Here is a 23630-nt window from a genome sequence, read left to right as displayed (position 1 = left end):
ACAAGGGTGGACAATTCGCCTACATTGAGATATGTGTTAAAGTAGACTTTGAGAAGGTTATCCCAACCATAATATTCTTAACAATGGAGAACTGGAAGCACTGTGAGATCCTGGAATATGAACAAATCCCACTTAAGTGTAGTATCTATTATGAGCACAAACCATTTGGACAGGGATTGCAAGAAAGCACTGTCTAAAGCTCCAGAGAAACCACAATCGGTACAAGGTGACCAATCATGTCAATGGCAAACACATTAGAAGGGAGGAAACAAAAAAGGACAAGACAATAATAGGAAACCATATAGAAATGAGGGTGCATCAAATTCAACAAATCCATTTAGGGTTATTCAATCTTCTGAGGCTACCTAACTAGATCCATAAGAGAATCAAGCAGAAGAAGATGAAGGAATAGCCGAGGAAGAACCTATGGAAGAAGGGGGAATATAAGAGAAAGCATAAGAAGTAAAATATATCGAGAAACAGGCACCTCATATGCTCAACCAAGAAGGAGGCTCGATATTATGTCAATTGGCTTAACCCGCATCTCAAGTGAGGGGGCAGAAAGAGAGTCAAGAGGGGTCTCAAAAAATTGTCACCAGGAATATGTCCCAGGACGAGAAAGGCAACGAGGAGAAAAATAGAAAGGAAGTAGGGAGTAAAGCCAAGAAAAAAGGACGACACTCCAAGAAGGGTCTTAGAGAAGAAGAAGCAGAGAAAAATAAGAAATTAGGGAGCCAACCTCAGATCTCGGACATACTCAAAGCAAATAGATCAAGAGGAATAGAAGGAACAACACAGTGAGGTTCAAAATTAACTTTGATTCCCAAGTGATGAAGGTGATTTCATTGAATATAAGGGGTATGGGAGGACCCTCAAAATCCCTCCGTTAAGGATTTGGTTAGAAAGGAACAACCGAAGATCCTGCTAATGCAGTAAACGAAAATGGAGGAAGATGATTTAATAAAAGTGTCAATTTTTTTCTAGAATGGCAACGAAGGAATAGGACATAATTCAAGGGGCACCTCTGGGGGATTGGGGACCTTTTGGAGGAAGGATTAGTTCTCTCTAGCACAACCATTTGGAGAGGGATTGCAAGAAAGCACTGTCTAAAGCTCCAGAGAAACCACAATCGGTACAAGGTGACCAATCATGTCAATGGAAAACACATTAAAAGGGAGGAAACAAAAAAGGACAAGCCAATAATAGGAAACCATATAGAAATGAGGGTGCATCAAACTCAGTAAATCCATTTAGGGTTCTTCAATCTTTTGAGGCTACCTAACTAGATCCATAAGAGAATCAAGTAGAAGAAGATGAAGGAATAGTCGAGCGAAACATAGTGGTGAGTTCCATTTCTGTGTTGAGACTCTGTTTCTGAGCTCACACTTGTAACAACCATTTGAAGACATAACAAAGAGGTCAGCATTGGAATCTAGGACCAGGAGACGTAGCCAGAAAGTCTGGTGAACTCCTTTAGCACTTTTGCTTGTGTTGATGTGTTTGATTGTGTTTATATAATTGTTTAAGTGTCTATGTTATTCACAATCTTATCGATCCATTGCAATAAGTAACATAGGCAACTTCACACATAGTCTGTAATACCCTTTATCAATTTCAGATAAAAAAACACCTCTTTCTTCCACAAGAAAACCAAAGCTCAGGAATTGAAGAACGAAGTAAAGGAAATAGCTCTTGAAGGGAGACCCCCAATAAAAATTTTTCGAGAGATGAAGGAGGAGGCGTTCTCCCATTTTCGCAATTTGTATACATCGGACATGCAAACAGAAGAAAGATAGGAGGCCTTTCTTTCACCATTAAATTCGAAAATCATGGCTGAGGAAATGGCTCTTCTCATGGAAGAGATCAAGGAGGAGGAAGTGACAAATGCAATATGGGCACTAGATCTAGATAAGGAACCCAGACTGGATGGCTTCTCCATAATTTTTTATAGCTCCTCCTGGTTTTTTATTAAGGAAGTTTTAATTAGAATGCTCCATTGGGCTAGAATTAATGGGAAATTAGGACGGGGAACAAATTTTGATTTCCTAGCATTAAAATACGAAAGGAGTAAAATGCTTCAAATTTTAGCAGGTTGAGGCCCATTTCCTTGTGCAATGCATGGTACAAAATTATAACGAAAATAAATTCTAGGTGTCTAAAAAGGATCCTCCCTAGACTTATCTCATAAAATATCTTGGAGTCCCAATTTCGCTGGGCAACCCAAACAAGAAAGATTGGGACGAAGTCCTGCAAAAATTCCAAAAGAAAATTGTAGGTTGGGGAGCTTATTGGTTTAATTTGGGTGGGAAAACAATTCTGATCAAGGTTGTGCTCTCTTATCCTCCAATATATCCCTGCTCAGGTTTGTTAGCTCCAAAATTTATATTAAATCGGATGAGTATTATGATTCAAAACTTTCTATGGAAAGGAGGGAAGAATAATGACAAAAATTTCCATCTAATCAATTCGAACGCAGTTCAATTTCAAAAGGAAAAGGGGGGATTGGGAATTAGGAACCCTTTAATGGTTAATATATCTCCGGGAGCCAAGCTCGTATCGAAGCTGACCTCTCATTCCAAAGAGTGGTATTTGAGGCTTTCATAAGGAAATATTTCCATAAATCCTGAATCGAAAGACTTGAGGAAGTTCAATGGACAGGTCGTGGATCTAAAATATGGAAGCTTGTGTAGGAAAATGCCCCTCTTATTGTGGACAACTTGGGATGGCAAGCGAGGAGTGGGGCTGCGGAAGGAAACATACCTTCCCACTTATTTGAATGGATGAAAGATAACGAAATAAAAATTATTAAGGGACATTTCAAAATGGGATGATATTGGATCCTGGAATGGTTGGGTTTGTCACGATATTCCTCAAAGACTACAAACATGCTGGAAAAGACCCATTCCACTCTTGAAGGACCCAACCGTGGTGAATGTAGACGAGAAAGATACTAGGACCTAGAAAGCAACTGAATCAGTCACCTATTTAGTTAAAGAATGATATCATTTCTTATGGGTAGAATCCCATCCCCAGACACCACAAAATATCCACGTACTAATGGTGTTGTATTTAAAACTATTTATATTTTTATAATTAATAAAGTTGAAGATGCATTAAATTTCTATATATCAGAATCCAAATTAAAATTTAAACCACATTTTCAAGTCACATGACAACTGTTATGGAGTTTGTTAACACAAATAAAATTACATAATTAGTGTATATGTTATACTCTTTGAAAAGCCATTATTAAAAGTGCCTTTTTTTCTTTCCTCTTTTCTACATTATATCATGGCTTTGAAAAGGGACGAACATTAACTACCTGTAATTCAAACAATTGAGGAATTTTCAAAGTGTGAATCATTTTTTGGAAAATATGTCAGGCTCTCACTTAGAAAAAGGGAACTTTCAAGTGCACTTTAAATAGGTGGAAGATGGAATCCATTCAAGAATCTATGATAATGATGACAAGAAGATAAGGAAAATCCTTGCTTATCGTGTTCACTAATACTCCTATAATAGGTAGAAGATGAACTCCATTAAATCCTCTACAATATGAGCCCTATGCTTATCTTATTCAATAGTTCATGCCATACTTTCCATATATTTGGATATGTATTAGATTGAATTCAACTTTAGGTTCTAGGAAAATAGAGAGTATTGCAATCCATGCATTAACTTTTAGTGAGTTACATGTTTTAGCAAAATACAATCTAACAAAACAATTGGAGGAAAGTCCCTATTTAAGACGCTTTTTCCAAAAGAGCCTTTCCAGTTTTATGAGACAGAAATTCCCAATGCAAGATCCTAAATATTACTAATGATACCATAGCTATTATCAACTTTCAATTTCATAAAATTATTTATTTTTGAACTTTTAACTTTGTATTTCTGATAATCCACAAACATGAGGAGTATTCCTTTTTTATTATTTGCCCGGATCTAAAATTTCAAAATATTATTTATGTATATTGCTGATGATCCACAAACATGAGGAGTATTCCTTTCTTATATATGTATAATAATAATTTCAGCAGTATTCCCTTTTTATATATGTATAATAATAACTGAAATTATTATTATTATATATGTATATTTAAAATTTGAAATCGAAATTATTACACGTCTAAATTTAAAATTTGAAATCTTATTGTTTGTAGTTTTATTTGAGAGGCTAATTATAATAAACTTATTTGTAATTTTTTTTAATTGTTAATAGTGGGGTTCAGAAATTGCACATAGGCAAACATATCGAAATTGGTATTGTGCCTTGTGTCACTGTTTCTGCCACAAAACAAAAATAGTATAATTCATCCAGAATAAACATTGGCCTGACGTTCTTAATCCCGTTTCCAAATCCACTACTTCAGAAGCTGCATGCCCATAGTGTCACAGTCATTTTAATCGCCACCACCAGAACTACCTCTACTTCTCCCACCAGAATCTGTGTTAACATTGCTGTAGTCACTTTGACTTCCAGTATAACCAAACCTGCCACTACTACCCATTCTTCGAGGGACAACGTTCATTCTATTGTGATTATCGTTGCCACGTCCGCCTCCGCCACGACCTTGAGTCCATCCATTATACTGATTATCGTTGCCACGGCCGGCGCCACGGCCTTGAGTCCATCCATTATACTGATTATCGTTGCCACGGCCTTGATTCCATCCATCATAGTGATTACCGTTGCCACGGCCGCTGCCACGACCTTGATTCCGTACATTATAGTGATTATCATTGCCACGGCCGCCGCCACGACATTGATTCCATCCATTAGCCGAAGAACTGTGATACCTGTTGGAATTTTCTGATAAATCCCATAACAAACAGACAAAAATCGCACTCTGTTTTTACACAGAAAAACAGAAAAATTCGCTTGCTGGAAACGGTGTTTCAGCAACACAGTTTTTTTTCAGTTGCTGAAACAGGTGTTTCAGCAACGGTGTTTCAGCAACGGGAAATTTTGTCAGTTGCTGAAACAGGTGTTTCAGCAACGTAATTTTGACGTCAGGTAATTTTTGAGTTACGACGTGTTTCAGCAACGCTGATCGTCGTGTTTCAGCAACGGTGACGGTATAACAGCAACAAGAAAAATTTAACTTGTATTTATCAAAATAAACTAACTGTTACAGATTTGTCTTCCTCATATAGAGGGAATTTCAAAACTTCTATTGCTGAACATCTACTTCAGAAATTCACTAAGGAACGATTCTGTTCCACACAGATGAACATAAAAAACAAATTACATTCAAATTTCTGCACTGCTGTGCATTTCACTCTTCTGAAATTATTCTTCTTCCTCTTCACCCTGCTGCGTGCTTTCCTCTGCTCTGCGTGATTCTTCAGCTGCTGCTGCTGCTTCTTCTAACATTCTAACATTAAAACAGAACTGCTGTGCGGTATTTATATGCTGAAAAATATCTGATTAAAACAATAAACTATTACAAAATATCTTCTAATGTTTATCACTGAATTTATTGCAGCAAGGCGGTGATGCCTTTATCAAAATCAAGTCGGCTGTCTGCAGGGGAAATCAGCTGAAGCTTTAATGCATATTTATGTGCAAAAATATCAAAGGCGACTTTGCTGCACCGAACAGGCTGAAACATTTACTACAAATCAGATTCATGTACAGCTGTTCATTGTTGCAGTTGGAATTAAATTCCAACACTCCCCCTTAATTTCAACTGCTGCATACCCAAACATTTTCTGAAATGATCAAAACCTTTCTTTGCTAATGGTTTTGTCAAGATGTCTGCAAGCTGATCCTCTGTTCTGCAGTGCTGCAAAACAATCTCACCATTGTTAACCAATTCACGTATGAAGTGATATTTGGTGTCTATGTGCTTTGTTCTTTTATGAAAAACAAAGTTTTTAGACAATGCTATTGCTGAGCTATTGTCACAGTAAATGGTTGTGCCATTTTCTTGTTCATGACACAAATCTTTGAGAACTCTTCTCAGCCATACTGCTTGGCATGCTGCTGCTGTTGCTGCCACATACTCTGCCTCTGCTGTTGATAAAGCCACAACTGGTTGCTTCTTGGAAGCCCATGAGATGGCTCCCGATCCCATATGAAACACATATCCCGATGTGCTTTTCCTATCATCAACACTTCCAGCCCAGTCACTGTCAGTGTAACCTGTCAACATGAAACTTTCAGAAGAGGAGTATAAAATACCAAACCCCTTCGTTCCATTCACATACCTTAGAATTCTCTTGGCTGCCTGCCAATGAGTCTCTTTCGGTCTTTCCATAAATCTGGAGATTAAACTCACAGCGTGCATAATGTCCGGCCTAGTTGCAGTCAAGTACATAAGGCTGCCAACTATGCTCTTGTACAATTTTGGATCAAAATATTTGCTGCTGTCTTCTTTGGTTAATTTCAGCCCCACTACTGTTGGAGTCACAGCAGCCTTGTTGTTCTGCATGTTAAATCTCTTCAAAACAGCTTCTACATATTTATCTTGAGAAATGAAAACACCATTTTCACTTTGGTCTACTTCAATTCCAAGAAAATATCTTAAGAAGCCTAAGTCAGTCATTTCAAATTCACTCTTCATGACTGCTTTAAAATCAGCAATGAGAGAAGCATCATTGCTAGTAAAAATCAGATCATCTACATATAAAACAACAATAATAATCTTACCGTCATTCTGCTTTATGTAGAGTGTGGGTTCACCATCACACTTATCAAACCCATTCTCAATCAGATAAGCATCAATTCTGCTATACCATGCTCTTGGAGCTTGCTTCAGCCCATAAAGAGCCTTCTTCAGTTTACAAACTTTATGCTCTTGTCCTTCAACTTCATAGCCCGGAGGTTGATCAACATAAACCTCTTCTTTTAACACTCCATTCAGGAATGCAGATTTAACATCCATCTGATAAATCTTCCATTTGTGTTGTGTTGCAATAGACAACACTGTTCTGACTGTTTCCATCCTTGCTACTGGTGCAAAGGTTTCATCATAGTCTCTGCCTTGTTGCTGCTTGTAGCCTTTCACAACAAGCCTTGCTTTGTGCCTGTCAATCTTACCTTCGGCATTACTCTTGGTCTTATAAACCCACTTAACTCCAATGGCATCTTTGCCTTTAGGGAGATCCACTAACTCCCATGTTTTACTCTTCTCTATTGCACCAATTTCTTCATTCATTGCTTCAATCCATTTATCTTCATTTACAGCATCTTCAAAATGGATTGGGTCATCAATATGACAATACAAAGCGAATAATGAATTCAGACCAGTATTGTTACTTACCTCTCCTTGTTCATAAATCTCACTCAGATTTCTGAATCTTGGTCTTCTTGGTGTGCTTGGAGTTCCATCCGAACTTGAGGGTGTATTTGATCCCTGTGCTGTTTCAGCAGTTGCTGTTTCAGCAGTTGCTGTTTGTGGTGTAACAGCAACTGTTCTTCCTTGACTTCTCAAGGCTGTTCGGATTCCAGCTTGTGGTGTGGTTTGTTGTACTTGCTGTGGTGTAGGAGGAGCCACCAAGGAAGGATTATTTGCTGCTGTCCCTTCCTCTTCTTCTTCATGAGACACTATTGTCTTCACATTCACTGTTTTATCCAAGCTTCCATCCCAAGCTTCATCTTCAATGAACTGCACATCTCTGCTTACTATTAACTTCTTGGTGGATGGATTATAGAGTTTATATGCCTTTGACTCATCACAATAGCCAATAAAGACACACTTCTCCCCCTTACTATCAAGCTTTTTCCTTAGCTGATCCGGTACATGTGCATATGCCACACAACCGAATACTCTCATGTGAGTGACAGTTTGCTTTTGACCACTCCATGCCTCTTCTGGTATTCTGTTCATGACAGCTTTAGTTGGGCATCTATTCAAGATGTAAACTGCGCAAGTAACAGCTTCTGCCCAATACTCATACGGCAAATGTTTTGCCTTCAGCATACTTCTGACCATGTCAAGAATGGTCCTATTCTTTCTTTCAGCAACACCGTTTTGCTGAGGTGTATACCTTGCTGTGAACTGCTTTTGTATGCCATTTTCTCTGCAAAAACGCAGAAATTCTTGGGAGATGTACTCTCCTCCTCTATCTGTTCTGAGCACTTTGATATAATGCCCACTCTGCTTTTCAACAAGAGTTTTGAAGTGGCGGAATTTCTCAAACACTTCACTCTTCTGTTTTAGCATATACACCCATGTCTTTCTGGTGTAATCATCAATAAAAGTTAAAACATATCTATTTCCAGCAAATGATGGTATTTGCATCGGTCCACACACATCAGAGTGAACTATTTCCAAGGGTGCTTTTGCCCTTATACTCTTTCCTGCTGGAAAGCTTTCCTTATGTTGCTTGCCCAAGATGCAGCCTTCACAAAGGCTGTCCGGTTTCTCAATCAACGGCAATCCCTTTACCATGCCCTTTCTGTGCAACAGATTCAGGCCTCCGAAATTGAGATGTCCAAATCTCAAATGCCACAACCAATTCACATCTTTCACCTGTTCTTGAAAGACTTCTTGTGTTACAGCCGCAATAGTTCTGCCTTCCTTCAAATCTGCCCTGAGTTTGAGAGGAAACATTCTATTGCTGGTCATCTGCACCTGTGCAATGATCTTCTTACTTGGAGGTATGTCTCTGATAGTACACAAATCATCTTTGAAGAACACGTTGTAACCTTTGTTCATGAGCTGTCCAATGCTCAAAAGATTACATTTCAGACCAGGTACATAGTATACAGCTTGCACAGTCATCTGTTCTCCATTTTTTGCTCGAATATTGACACTGCCCTTACCCTTGACAGTTATCTTATCATCAGTCCCTGTTGTTACCTCAGATTTCACATTTTCATCCAGATTGGCAAACATTTCAATATTTCCAGTCATGTGATTACTACAACCTGAGTCTAAGAACCAAAAATCTTCTTGCTTGTCTTGTGCTATGTTACATGTTAACAGCACATTCTTTGGGTTCTTATCTTCTTCATTTGCAAAATTAACATTCTGCCTATTGTTCATGTCATTTTGTTTTTTCTTGCATTCATTGGCATAGTGTCCAAATTTTTTACAATAATGACATTGGACTTGGGATTTGTCATACCTTTGTCCATGAGCTTGCTGTTTGCTTGAACCTTCAGCTTGGTTCTGATTGCAGCTCCTTCCGCTTGTGCTAGCTGGATAATTTCTGCCTCTGTTTTGGCTTCTTCCACGACCTCTGTAATTTGCTCTGCCTCTACCTCTTCTTTGGCCAAAAGACATCTGAGTCTTGAATGCTTGCTCAAAAGAGAAATCTGTTCCTCTACTCAGTCTGTGTTCATGAGACAATAGAGAAGCACTCAGCTCATCTACCGTGAACTGTGAGAGATCTTTTGTTTCTTCTATTGCCACCACAATAGATTCAAACCTTGAGGGTAAACATCTCAAGATTTTCTCTACAACCCTTCTATCTTCAAGAATCTCACCATGAGATCTTATCTGGGTTATCAATCCAATAACCTGAGTGAAGAATGAATCTATTGTATCAGATTCCTTCATGCTGAGATTTTCAAAGTCTCTCCTCAACATCTGCAACTTTGCAGTCTTCACCTTCTCCATGCCTTGATAGACAGTTTGGAGAATATCCCATGCCTCTTTGGACTTTTTTGCTGCTGCAATCCGCGGAAAAACACTTTCATGTACTGATTGGAAGAGGAAAAAGAGGGCTTTGGCATCCTTCTTTCTGTCACCCTTCAATTGGTCTCTTTCTGCTGCTGTCAAAGCAGCCAGTGCTGTTGCATCTGCAGGTTCAGCATAACCTGTTTCAACCAGCTCCCATATTCCTTGAGAAGCAAACAATGCTTTCATTGTTATGGACCAATAACTGTAATTTTTCCCATTAAACTGAGGCAGTTGGGGATTTGTCAAACCTGTTCCAGTATCTGCCATCTTAACCTGTACTGGTAAAGAAAAGATACTGACTGTATTTTTTTTTAAAAAACAAGCAAAAACTTTCTCTGCTGAAAAATCTGCTCAACAAACTTCTTACAGCTCCTACAGTGAAAAACAATCTCTGTTTTTGACTCACTGAGTGCCTAGACTAGCTCTGATACCATGTTGGAATTTTCTGATAAATCCCATAACAAACAGACAAAAATCGCACTCTGTTTTTACACAGAAAAACAGAAAAATTCGCTTGCTGGAAACGGTGTTTCAGCAACACAGTTTTTTTTCAGTTGCTGAAACAGGTGTTTCAGCAACGGTGTTTCAGCAACAGGAAATTTTGTCAGTTGCTGAAACAGGTGTTTCAGCAACGGTGTTTCAGCAACGAAATTTTGACGTCAGGTAATTTTTGAGTTACGACGTGTTTCAGCAACGCTGATCGTCGTGTTTCAGCAACGGTGACGGTATAACAGCAACAAGAAAAATTTAACTTGTATTTATCAAAATAAACTAACTGTTACAGATTTGTCTTCCTCATACAGAGGGAATTTCAAAACTTCTATTGCTGAACATCTACTTCAGAAATTCACTAAGGAACGATTCTGTTCCACACAGATGAACATAAAAAACAAATTACATTCAAATTTCTGCACTGTTGTGCATTTCACTCTTCTGAAATTATTCTTCTTCCTCTTCACGCTGCTGCGTGCTTTCCTCTGCTCTGCGTGATTCTTCAGCTGCTGCTGCTGCTTCTTCTAACATTCTAACATTAAAACAGAACTGCTGTGCGGTATTTATATGCTGAAAAATATCTGATTAAAACAATAAACTATTACAAAATATCTTCTAATGTTTATCACTGAATTTATTGCAGCAAGGCGGTGATGCCTTTATCAAAATCAAGTCGGCTGTCTGCAGGGGAAATCAGCTGAAGCTTTAATGCATATTTATGTGCAAAAATATCAAAGGCGACTTTGCTGCACCGAACAGGCTGAAACATTTACTGCAAATCAGATTCATGTACAGCTGTTCATTGTTGCAGTTGGAATTAAATTCCAACAATACCCCGGTGTATCTACGTTCTGATGGCCTAGAGTTGAAAAATTTCCTGCTCCGCCTATCGCCCATCCACGCTGACGGCCTCTGCCACCGCGATGCCCACGAACTTGATTCCATCCATTATCTAAAGAAGGATTATGATATCCCGATGTATTGGTGGTGTTCTGAGAGCTTAGAGTTGCAACATGTTCTTCTGATGTCCCCGTCCACGCCCACGCCCACGCCCACGTCCTCTGCCCCTGCTATTTTGTGTAGAATATTCTCGAGGCTCATGCTCATACTCATATTCATCACCTGAAACTTGTGGATTTAGCTCATCAGAATGATCTTCTCCCTCATGCTGATATTCCTCACCTGGAATTAGTGGCTTTACTTGATCTTGATCAGCATGGAGAGGTGATTGATAACCTGCAGATGATGTGTTGAGTTGTGTCCTAGATAGCGTAATTGATATCGTGGATACCTGTCTGGTCATTTCCAAAGTCGATAGGCCTTCTTCTAGAGGTTCCCAAATAGTGTTTATATCATCAAAACCTGTTTCTGTATTCTGATGGAGTTCAGGGAATCTCGTCTTTATCATCTCTGCAATTGTTACAGTCTTGCTTATTGCTCTTCCCGTTCCGTTCAAGATAATGTGAGATGCGCCTTTTTCTTCCAGTAATGCAATTGCATATCCAACGCACTTCCCGAGCATCCCCGCTGCCGTGATACGAATCTCGTTTTCGCTTTTGGGAACAGTGGGGCCGGAATTCTCCAGTCTTCGATATTTATCCATGGTGATGATTATGGCACCCTATTCCCTCCCTCTGCAACTTAAACAAATTCGCAAAAGCCACTGATATCCCAACGGAAAACACACAGTTAAGTTAATGGCACTGAGATCCTGATAACATGAATAACATTAGTTACCGAACAAACATCCAAAGAATAAAAAATTGGCATAAAATATATATTTATGTGCACAGAACCATGGATGGCCGACTTCACTCGACCCGCATAATTAGAGGATGTATTTAGTTGGGGGTTGGAACTGAGAGAGTCAAGTACACCATAAGGCTTTGATGTTGATGTCATCTTTATAATGCGTTGGAAATAGGGTTTGAATTGAGTGGGAAAGGAAATAGGGTTTGAGTAGAGTTCGATTGCAGTTTTTGAGATTACACAAGTTCATGAAAAATAAATGTTATTATTGTTTATTTAAAATGTGAAATTAGAAATTATTAGAATAAGATTCATATTATTAAAAATATATAGATATAAATGTGATTACATTTTGAAATTAATAATTATTTGTTTTTTATAGAGATTTTAGATGAATGGTATGATTAAAAAACTTTGAATTTTTGGAAATAATTATTAATTAATGAAAATTACATAGTGTAAAAAGGAAAGAAGAAATGAAAACAGGATAGAGAGCCCAATGAAGATGAAATGAATATGAAGGAGTAGGAGATATAAGGAATAGGAAGGGAATGGGTTTATAGAATATGTTGATGGATAGTGGGTTTTCAAGAATGATTCACTTTATAGCCATTTTATAGAAGGAATTAGGGTGTTTCTTGATTCCAAGAGCTTGGCCTATGGGAGGAGTAATAAGGTGTAGATAGTAGAATTTTGGTCCCGTCTAAATGGATAAAATATATAGAATTGTGGGAGCCATGTGTGATTGTCTACTTAAAATATGTGGCTATGCAATGTGTCACATAAGTGCTTTCTAAGGAAGGTGGAATCCATTCAACTATCTATGATAACGATGATGAGGAGTTAAGGAAACTCCTTGCTTATCATGTTCAATCATACATCCTCTTCACTGAACCCGTTGACCCTGTTGACCCTTGTTCCAACTGTCCAATAATAAATTATACAATTCTTCATTTCTCTAATTATTATGTATTTCCGATTGACATTCTGTAATATTGGTTGATTTTGCAAATTTAGAACACGTGGATTTCCACATCCATATAGGAAATGCATACCATATTCTCAATGTTTTTAATTATCATCCTTTCTTGGTTGTGAGTGGTTAATAATGGTTTCACTATCTATTTCCGAGTTGTGATATCAATTAATATAACCTTAGTTAAAATTTAATGTTAACATGAAAATCCTTTAAATATAAAACTTCTAGTGTTAAAGAAACCCATGCAAAAAATAAATTGCATAACTTTTGTAATAGAAAATAATAAAAGATCTTGTTGGCTTCAAAACTATTTTACTTTTTACAGTTTAATAAAATCAATATGCCTTAAATCTATATGTGTTTGTGTTATAGTTTGTGATAAATCTTAAGTGTTTATGTTATAGTTTTTGAGAAATCTTCATTGAAATTGAGTGTTTTTCCTTTCCTCTATTTTAACCATATACCATTGCTTTCCGTGTTCATTCTTGTGCATCACATTTTCAAGCTCATAAAAATATTGACTCGGATCATATTTATTAAACATTTGTTAATATAGAAATGAATTTCCAGAATGTGTATCTTATCGGGACACATACATATATAAGCTTACCCACAACATAGATACCTCATTCACAATGTTTTCAATTTTTCAGTTTATTTTCATTTCTTTGTGTTTACAAGATGATATATAAATTGATATAAGTTTATTTAAACTTCAATTTTAACATAGTCCCCCATTAAATATAAATCTTATTGTATTACAAAACTAGTGCAAATAAGATGACCATTAAAATTGAATTTCTATATATTTTGTAATAAAAGAGAATGGGAAATCCATATACTCTTAGTGCCATTTTAAAAACTATCTAACCTTTTATTATGGATGCGATCGCTTCCTAAGTGGTTGTTCCATCCTCCTCCCAAGTGTAATGCCTCGTTTAAGTCACTGCAGGCGCTATGCCGTGGGTGCATGTAAGAGTACAAGTGGAGTCTCTTCCTATAAATGGAATTTATGGGCCTGGTTTTGGAATATGAAGAGGTGAGGATAGACCCTCGACCCCGATCCGCTGTTTCCCAATTTCTCTCTCGCTGGGTAATATTTTCTAGTTTGAAGAGGTGCTTTTGGTAAATAGAATTAACGTTGGTATTTGCATCAAGTGGTGCGACCTTTTTAGTCTTTTCACTGTAATGGTGTGTGGCTTCAGTCTCTCTAGAGTGCTGGTGAGAAAGTTGTCTCCTGTTACAGGTATTCTATTCCAATGTTTTCTCTTGCATCACTGGTTTTGTAGGTTTGTTCAATTTCTAGGCCTGTTTGTGATATCGTGGGTAATTGTCCAGTCCTTGGGGGTAAGTTCTGTTGGTTGGATATCACTGGCTCCTGATTGGTTTGAGGTTTTGGGTTGCTTCGAGTTTGGTGGTATGATTTGAAGAAAGCTTGTTCTCTTGCCATTTTGTGAAATCTTTCAGTTCTTGGTGTTTGTTGACGGTGTTGCGCTGTTAGGGATTGATACACGCCTCTCTGTGTTATGTCAATGTTTGGCGGGTTATTGTGTAATATTGCGTGTCATGGTTACGGGATGCAGTGATAGTGAGAAGTTGGTGGAATTTGCACCATTGGTGTGGAAATTCGGTGATGATATAATGGTTTTCAGGATTGGGGTTCACGGTTCTATGTCTAGTCCTTCATCTTGCTTTATAGTTCGAGGGTCTTCCAATTGTTTCCGTAAGTGCTCCCTCTTAGTTGTGCTCATGACTCCTATATAGAGAATGTGTAGCAAAAGGGGAGGAGGAGGCAATTTTACTGTGGCGAAGAAAAGGGTCCGTCCTTTTTCCTACGACTCCGTGGACACTTTCTTTGATGTAGTTCCTCCTGAGGGGAGGAAAGAAATTCTACTGTTGGAATGTAAAGAGTCAGGGGATCGCCCGCATCACTCTGATTTTGAATTGGTTGGTGAATATATGAAATGGGCCCCTTCTCCTATAATATTCAAGAGTAGGTGGCAACATTTTTTGATTTCTATGACTTTACATCAACAAATGGATACCCCGTTAGGACCGATTTTCAAAAACAGGCAGGTCAAAAATTATAATGTAATCTCCTCATTGGAGGGCATTAAACACATGATTCATAATCAAAGGTTCTTTTTAGAAAATCTGAATTCTTATTTACCTCATGTTGAAGGCTTCCCTGTGAGTGATTCAGCCTCTGGTGATCTTACGGACCCTGCGGATGATAATGCGCAAGCGCCGACTACTATACCTTCTTCTGATCATGAATATAGATGCATGGTTTTGCAATCAATTTTGGCATGCGAACTAAAATGTATGGCCTCTTCGAGGGGTTCCCAATTATATTTTGGTTGAGAAGTACCTTGTTTTGGAGAATATTTCTAGTTGCCAATCTAGTTAATTATGTGGACAGTTTTTTCACTGTCACATTTTGTGGTTATCGCCGTGGATGGATGGTCTTATCGATGTATCTTGTGTTTTATGGTTGGATGTCATATCTTGTTGTTTCTATGGGCTATGAATTGGGGAATTGAGATTTTGGCTCCCGCTGTTGTATTTGCGACACGCCTGTGCTTTACCTACAATTGGATATGGATAAATGTGTGTACGTTGGATAACCCTCTATTCATGCGGGATCCTATGTGTTGTGAGTTTATTGGTGGTTGATATTTCTATGGATGTGCATGCATTATGGCTAATTCTTTCTTGTTCTACGGTCCACTAGCACCGCTTGGTGGTTGATTTGTCCTTGTGGGTGCCTATACATTATGAATTTCTCGGCGGTGGATCTTTCTGTGGCACTTGGAACATTATGGAAACTTACTCTTTATTCTGATGACCAATGACACTATGGTTATTTGGTTTATGCTCTGAATTGTGAAAATATATGGTTATGGAGATACACTCCCCTTTGGTAGTTGATGCTAGGTATTTCTTGCAATTTATACATCGTTATGTTGCTTCTTGTCAATGGAGAAGGGTGATACTTTCCGTGGCTTATTGGCACCGTGTTTTGAAACTTTGCTTATGTATCTATGATGGGACTGGATAGGTGTGTGGTGTTGTGTGTTGTCAAACTGAAGAGAGCAATACTCCTCCGTGTGTTTGTTATATGGGGGTATTTGGGATCTTTCTCTTTCCTATGTATTTCTGGGCGGGACCTGAAAAGGATAACTTTGTAACCCTTTTTTGTTAATGAAATCCAAGAGTTTCAATTTACAAAAAAATAAAAATAAACACTATTTAACCTTTTATAATTGATAGAATAAAATTTGCATTATATAAAGTATATATACAATCTCTAGAATTTTATGCCAAACTAGATGAAAATCCCATTTGCAATGCCCATCACAATTTTTTTGTTTTTGTTTGGTTCACCGTATCAGAGACCACCAGGTACATCCAAAGAAAACCCCCCCGTCTCTAGGCGAGCTGATTTTCATTCATGTAGAAATTAATCCCAAGGAGCGAGCATGTCAATCTTGGAGGGATTGGAGCCTCGGTGAGGAGGATAAGAGCGACTCCTACCTACCAACCGAGCTACACCCACTTGACAACACCCATCGCAAATACCAAAAATAAAATTATGCAATGTATCAACGAAAGTAAAATTACACAAGTAATGAAAATGTTATACATTTTGAGAAATTGTCATTAATATTGCCTCTTTTCCCTTTCATTTTTCTTAACCATATATCATCCCCTTGAAAGACAATTCACAATTATTATCTGTAATTCAAAAGGTGAGAGATCATAAAAGTGTTTGTTTCAATGTATATGTAAATAATTTTACTTATTTTCGCGATCATTCAATTCTCGAGTTAACATTGTCCTATTGATTAATATTAGTATAAAACCCAACATAAATTTTCACGGTGTAGTTCTTGCAAAGATAATTCAATTTAGTATTAGGTTTTCCGCCTTCAATTCCCTTCATTTGTAGTAGTTGGAAAATACCTACATTACCTTAATATAGTTATATAATATATACTTTTTATAATAATTTGAATATAGTATTATATTACAACTTTGATATAAATTTTTATTATATATTTTTCTCCAAAGGAAAAAAAAAATTGTAACTTCATTTAAATTTTTGAAAAAAAATAACAAAATTACATTTTCCTTATTCTAAAAGAATTCAGTGTTAGATGATCCAAAAATACAATATTATCATAGGTTATAAAATTAGAATAAAATAATTATTAATTTAAGATATTAAATTAATAATTATTATTCTAGAATGTTTAATTATTTAATGGAGACTTTTAGAATTAGCATATTGTTGTAACTAGATATGACTCTCCAAATGTGTCGTATCTTAGGCTCTATTATAGGAGATTAGTTAGCTAGTTGGTTTGAATAGCATTTATTGTAAATGAACACTTGTTATTTAATAAGTGATCCATAATTAGAGGTAGTTAGGACATGGAGCTTATAAATAGCTCATTGCAAGAGTGTTTGGTTGTTTGGGTGTAAACTCTTGCAAAATCAATTATGTAATTGTTTTTTTTCCTGATTAATAAAATTATGTGTCTGAGGACACTTCTGCCATTATTGTGGTATCAGAGCACCAGTAATGCTGCAGTGGATATGAAGAAGAGATTCCAGCTCTACAAGTTTGTGGAAGACTCCCTCGAATTGATCAGCAAATGATTGGTACGAATTTGTCCAATTTTATGTTCAAATGAAAAAAATTAATTATTTTAATGATTTTAGATTTTTCTAAATCTAAAAATCAATGTAAAAATTTTTGCTACACAAGTATTTATTCCTCACTGGTTTCTTAAGTAGACTGTTTGAACACAATCTGCCACGCGAGTAATTGTGAATTGTGGGGTTTTCTTTGTGTTTTTCCATCCTAAATCTTAATACTTTTATTGCTGGATCGAGCAAAGTTAAATTGTAAAGTGAAAAAGTGGAGATAGGCAGATTATAAGCGAGGTTATATCTGAGTCGAAATCAAGCATAGTGGCCGAATCATTTGCTCCTGCTCCCATTTCGTCTCCATCCGTTGGTGCTCCTGCTTCCTCTCCATCTATTGGTTTCTAGGCAGAACGTTATTCTACACTTACGAAACTTCTTAGTAATCGGAATTTTGTTACCTTGATGGTAGGGGACTATATTATATTATCAAGAGCAGAAGGCCCATAAGCCATAGAGATTTCGAATTAAATCAGTTTTGGATTACATTGATTTTCAGATTTAAATTTAATGATGTATGTTTCAGGCTTTTCAAGCCTTCTCAGCATTTTCGCCGTAATTTGGATGTAATGGGCTGACTTGGTTCCGTCATAAAATAAAGTTCATAGACCAAGTTACTTATAAGAATTCTGCCATCCAGCCAAATGTCATTCCAGGGGCTCTGAGCATGCTCTAAAATTCTCGGCAGAAAGACTTGACAAACGAAAGCATTTTGAAATTGCCATATTTCACACAATTCAGCTCAAAAACGCCATTGTTCCTAGCGTAAAGGCCTAGACCATCAAAGTTCGTATGCGAAAACCTGCTAAATGAAATACTTGGTAAAAAGATCCAGCGTTTTACAAGTGAAAAGATCCAGCGTTCGACAGTTTTTTTTAAAAGGTGAATCTGAAAAGTCTTCGCTGGAGAGAGAAGGAATATTTTTTATTTTGTAATGTTAATGAAGTGATAAGTGGAGTTTTGTTTATTTTAATGGAGTGATAAGGTGTAATTATATTTTGAAATTTTGTATTTTAGTGGAGAAATAAGGTGCAATAACAATTTGTAATTTTTGGAGCAATAAGGATTTTTTTTTTAATTTTTCAAAGGAGATAAATGTAACTCAAAGTAATTTTACTTTCAGGGGGGGTGATTTTTTTTTACCGGATTGTGCAAAGCACCATTGTAAAAAGTCAAATTTTGAAAGTTGCCCTGTAAAAATTTGAGAAATTGACTAGAGCCAAATGCAAAGCTCAGTCAATATTCTCCTATTTTGACGACTATTCGAGGGTCAAGGCCAAGCCCCGATAGATCGTGTTTTTTTGCGTGGTGTGTTGTGTTGACTATCTTGTCCTTTCTGTTCTGATTCTTGGTGCGATGCTACAACGCTAAAATGTCTAAGTTGATTAATTTGTTTTCTGATTCCGACAAACTAGAAGGCACCAAATCTTATAAAACGTGGCATTGTCTCATCGAAAGCACACTCATTTACAATGAATTATGGTAGGGAATATGTGATGGAGATGTTAAGCCGAATAAACCCACAGATGGAGATGCACTGGCAAAATGGGAAATCAAGAATTCTAAAGCCTTAGCTCTTATTAAATCTTCTGTAAATGATGAAATGTATCTACATATAGAAAATGCCACAGATGCATGGACTGCCTTGAAAACTTTTAAAGACCTCTTTGATACTCAACCAGAATAAAAAAAGGCCGATCTACAATTAAAGTTGTTGCAACAAAAATTAACTGAAGATGGTGATATTCTTGAATATCTCTCCAGACTTAAGAATATTAAGCAGGAAATTATTAATGTTGGATTTCCCGCAATTGATGATAGCTTTATGGTCACAATTGTAATTGCTGGGCTTCCTTCTTCCTACACACATTTTTTAGAGACTTTACAAGTAACTGGGAAATTAGAAAAACTAAAGTTTGATGAACTTTGTGAAATGTTGAGTCAACATGATAAAACTTTTGGGAAGAAGAAGAAAGTTGGTGAAGATGTTTTTCTCACAGAAGCCAGCACTAGTAAGTCATCAGCAGATAGTTCTCGAGGAAGAGGCGGATGGAATCAGAATCAAGCAGCACATAATCGAGACCGAAGCCAAAGGAGAGGCACCAATTTTAACAGAGGAGGAAGAAATAATTTTCAAGGCAGAGGAAACAACCAAGGAAGAGGAAACTTTCAAGGACAAGGATATAATAGTCAAGGTAGAGGACAATCTCAAAATAGAGGTCAAAGTAGAGGCAGAGGACAATCTTCAGGACGAGGAAGAGACTTAAGTCAAATTGTGTGTCGAAGATGTAACAAAGTTGGCCATTATGCTGAAGATTGTCGAACATCACTTAATAAAATTCCCAAGTTTCAGCAGCATTCAGCACAATTTGCAAATGATCAAGATGAATATAACTGAGAATATGTTTTTACTTCCTCACCAGCATCACAAATTTCATCTCATCTTAGAAGTGACTATGAAGATGCCCGGATCTTGGATTCCGGGGCAACTTAGCACATGACTTGTCGACGTGATTTTTTCTAGAATTTTCAAGAATGCCAACTTAATTCAATTTTTCTTGCTGATGATACAAAACATACTCCTTATGGAAAAGGAGTAGTAAAAGTTTTTCTCCCTAACATTAGTGAAAAATTGATTTCCAATGTATGGTATGTACCCAGTTTCAAGAAAAAGTTGCTCTCTTTAGTCATGATTCGACAAGCAGGACATCAGGTGATTATGGAAGATGGTTTAGTGAAGATTAATTCAGTGAAACAGAACTTGAAACAGTTATGACAGGTTATGAAGATGGAAAACTGTTACGGATGAAAGGGAAAGTTATTCCAAGGCATTCTGTTTTTGCAGGGGCAGTGACTACAGGTATTTCACCTATTAGACTATGGCATGTAAGATATGGACATTTGAATTTTGAGAGTCTTTCTCAATTGCAGAAACAAGGAATGGTTAAAGGACTTCCCACATTCAAAAGGGAAAATGAAAAATGTGAAGCTTGCATTTATGGCAAACAAAATCGGGAAAGTTTTCCAACAAGTTTATGGCGTGCAAATAGGCGGCTACAACTAGTTCACAGTGATGTTTGTGGTCCACTACAAACTTCATTTGGTGGTTGCAAATATTTCTTACTATTCATTGATGATTTCAGCAGAATGACTTGGGTTTACTTCTTGAAGAACAAGTCAGAAGCATTTGATAAGTTTAAACTTTTTCGCCAACTTGTTGAAAATGAAGTCAAAGAAAAGATAGGTACTCTCAAGACGGATAATGGGGGGGAATTCACTTCAAATGAATTCAAAAATTATTGCAGTGAAAATGGCATAAGATGACATCTCACTAATGTTTACACTCCACAACAAAATGGAGTAGTCGAAAGAATGAATCGCACTTTGTTAGGAATGGCGAGATCCATGTTAACCTTCAAGAGGTTAAGTCCAACATATTGGGCGGAAGCAATTCATACAGCTGTCTACTTAAGAAAAATATCTCCAATTTCTTCTTTAGATGGAATCACACCTTATGAAGCTTGGTTTGGTTTCAAACCTCGAGTTAAACATCTTAGAGTTTTTGGGTCAGTGTGTTATGCCTTAGTTCTGAAAGAAAAACGAACTAAGCTTGACTCAAGAAGTTTAAAATGCACAATGATTGGCTATTATGATGAGAAGAAATGATATCGTCTTTTGACCAATGGAAAATTCATTGTGAGCAGGGATGTCATTTTTGATGAAACAGAGAGTAAGAGTGCTGAAGAAATTGAAAATCTTCTTCACAAATTAGAAACTAAGGGAAGTAAAAGAAATGGAAAAATGCAAAGTCAACCAACTTCACCAAATTGGTATGAACTTGATTTTCCTTCCTCTGAAGATGAGTCATCCAGTCCATCTACATCAACAACATCATCTGGGTCTTCTAGCAGTTCATTCGCATCTCCAAGCAGCAACAGTTCTTCTGACAATGATTCTCCACATTCTTCACCTAAACAACAAACATCAGTTTATATTAATCCTCTTTATAATGATGGGGACTTTACAGAAGCGCAAACAAGTGAGCACCAACTTCCGAAATGGGCAGTTCAACTTTTGAAAGATGTAAAGCCTGATGAACAGAATAAAACTGGCACCAGAAGGGCACATAGAAGTGAAGGCAATTTTGCTTTGATAACAAATGATTTTACTGAACCTTCCACATACAAAGAGGCAGTAAAACATAAAGAATGGCAACAGGCTATGGTTGAATAATATCAAGCAGTACTTGATAATAACACTTGGAAACTTGTTGATTGTCCAGCAAATGTTAAACCCATAGGCTGTAAATGGGTTTACAGAATTAAGTTTAATCAGAAGGGTGAACTTGACAAGTATAAAGAACGACTTGTCGCAAAAGGTTTTGCACAGCAGGAAGGCATTGATTATGAAGAAACTTTTGCTCCAACAGCTAAATGGAACACCATCCGATTAACACTTGCATTGGCCGCTCAAAAAGGATGGAAAGTTCATCAAATGGATGTGAAAAGTGATTTTCTCAACGGGGATTTACAGGAGGAAGTGTATATGACCCAACCACCAGGTTTTGATGTTGAAGGACAAGAACATAAAGTCTGGAAATTGATCAAGGCTTTATATGGATTAAAACAAGCCCCCCGAGCTTGGTATGCAAAGATGGACGAATACCTTAAGAAAGTTGGTTTTCAAAGAAGTGAATCTGATGATACTTTGTATGTGCGACAACAGGGAAAATATTTGGTAATTCTTGTTATGTATGTAGATGGTTTGATCATCACCGGCAATCATGATCATCATATTGCACAGGTAAAAAAGGAGTTACATGCAGGTTTTAAGATGACAGATTTGGGATTACTTCACTACTATCTTGGAGTTGAAGTCTTCCAATGTCCACATCATATTTTCATTTCTCAGAGTAAGTATGCAGCAGAGGTTCTTCAGCGTTTTGGCATGCAAGATTGCAAACCCGTTCTGACCCCCATGGAGAAAAACTTGAAACTTTCAGAATTTGAAGGGGGGGAAAAGGTGGACAGTACAACTTACAGACCGTTGATTGGCAGCTTGATTTATTTGACAAATACTCGTCCTGATCTATCCTATGCATTCAGTATTCTTTCACGTTTTATGCAGGAACCACGAGACAACCACTGGAATGCAGCCAAAAGAGTTCTTCGATATATCCAAGGAACAAAATATTTTGGTATTCTTTACACAAAGACTAAAAATTTTGTACTTGGTGGATATTCTGATGCCGACTTTGCTGGGAGTATTGATGATCGAGCATCAACATCAGGTTATTTAATGAATATGGGGTCAGCAGAAGTATCTTGGAGTTGTAAGAAACAAGCTACAGTGGCCACTTCTTTAGTAGAAGCAGAGTACATTTCAGCATGGGAAGCAGCATGTGAAATTGTTTGGTTGCGCCAAATTTTGCAGGACTTGGGCATTTCTCAGGGAGAAGCTACATCATTGTTCATTGACAACCAGTCATCCATCAAACTTGCCAAGAACCCAGTTTTTCATTCAAAGACAAAGCATGTGGACACCAAGTATCATCATATCAGGTCTCTCATTGCCATAGATGTCCTCAAACCAGTTTATTATCCTTCCGAAGATCAGATCTCCGACATTTTCACCAAACCGCTTAGCAGAATAAAATTTACTAAGTTCAGGGATGAACTTGGTATCTGTTGTAATGTATCTTTGGATCATAGGGGGGAATGTTAGATGATCCAAAAATACAATTTTATCATAGGTTATAAAATTAGAATAAAATAATTATTAATTTAAGATATTAAATTAATAATTATTATTCTAGAATGTTTAATTATTTAATGGAGACTTTTAGAATTAGCATATTGTTGTAACTAGATATGACTCTCCAAATGTGTCGTATCTTAGGCTCTATTATAGGAGATTAGTTAGCTAGTTGGTTTGAATAGCATTTATTGTAAATGGACACTTGTTATTTAATAAGTGATCCATAATTAGAGGTAGTTAGGACATGGAGCTTATAAATAGCTCATTGCAAGAGTGTTTGGTTGTTTGGCTGTAAACTCTTGAAAAAT

The 23630-nt window shown here is 37.0% G+C and overlaps 1 protein-coding gene across 1 annotated transcript; it reads right to left on the bottom strand.

Moving 5' to 3' along the window:
• Positions 1-11124: 11124 nt before the first annotated feature.
• On the bottom strand, positions 11125-11727 carry LOC149234736 (uncharacterized). The gene has a single exon (XM_089368358.1). It carries the CDS (start codon positions 11725-11727, stop codon positions 11125-11127), a length of 603 nt encoding a protein of 200 aa, XP_089224484.1.
• Between the last annotated feature and the right edge of the window lie 11903 nt (positions 11728-23630).

Source organism: Pinus tabuliformis, chromosome 8 (genome assembly GCF_031772625.1).
Source record: "Pinus tabuliformis cultivar Carrire ecotype Pingquan chromosome 8, CPIR1, whole genome shotgun sequence".
Lineage (NCBI taxonomy): Eukaryota > Viridiplantae > Streptophyta > Pinopsida > Pinales > Pinaceae > Pinus > Pinus tabuliformis.
The sequence above is the reverse complement of the archived record's forward strand: the minus strand, read 5'-3'. Positions and strand labels throughout refer to the sequence as shown.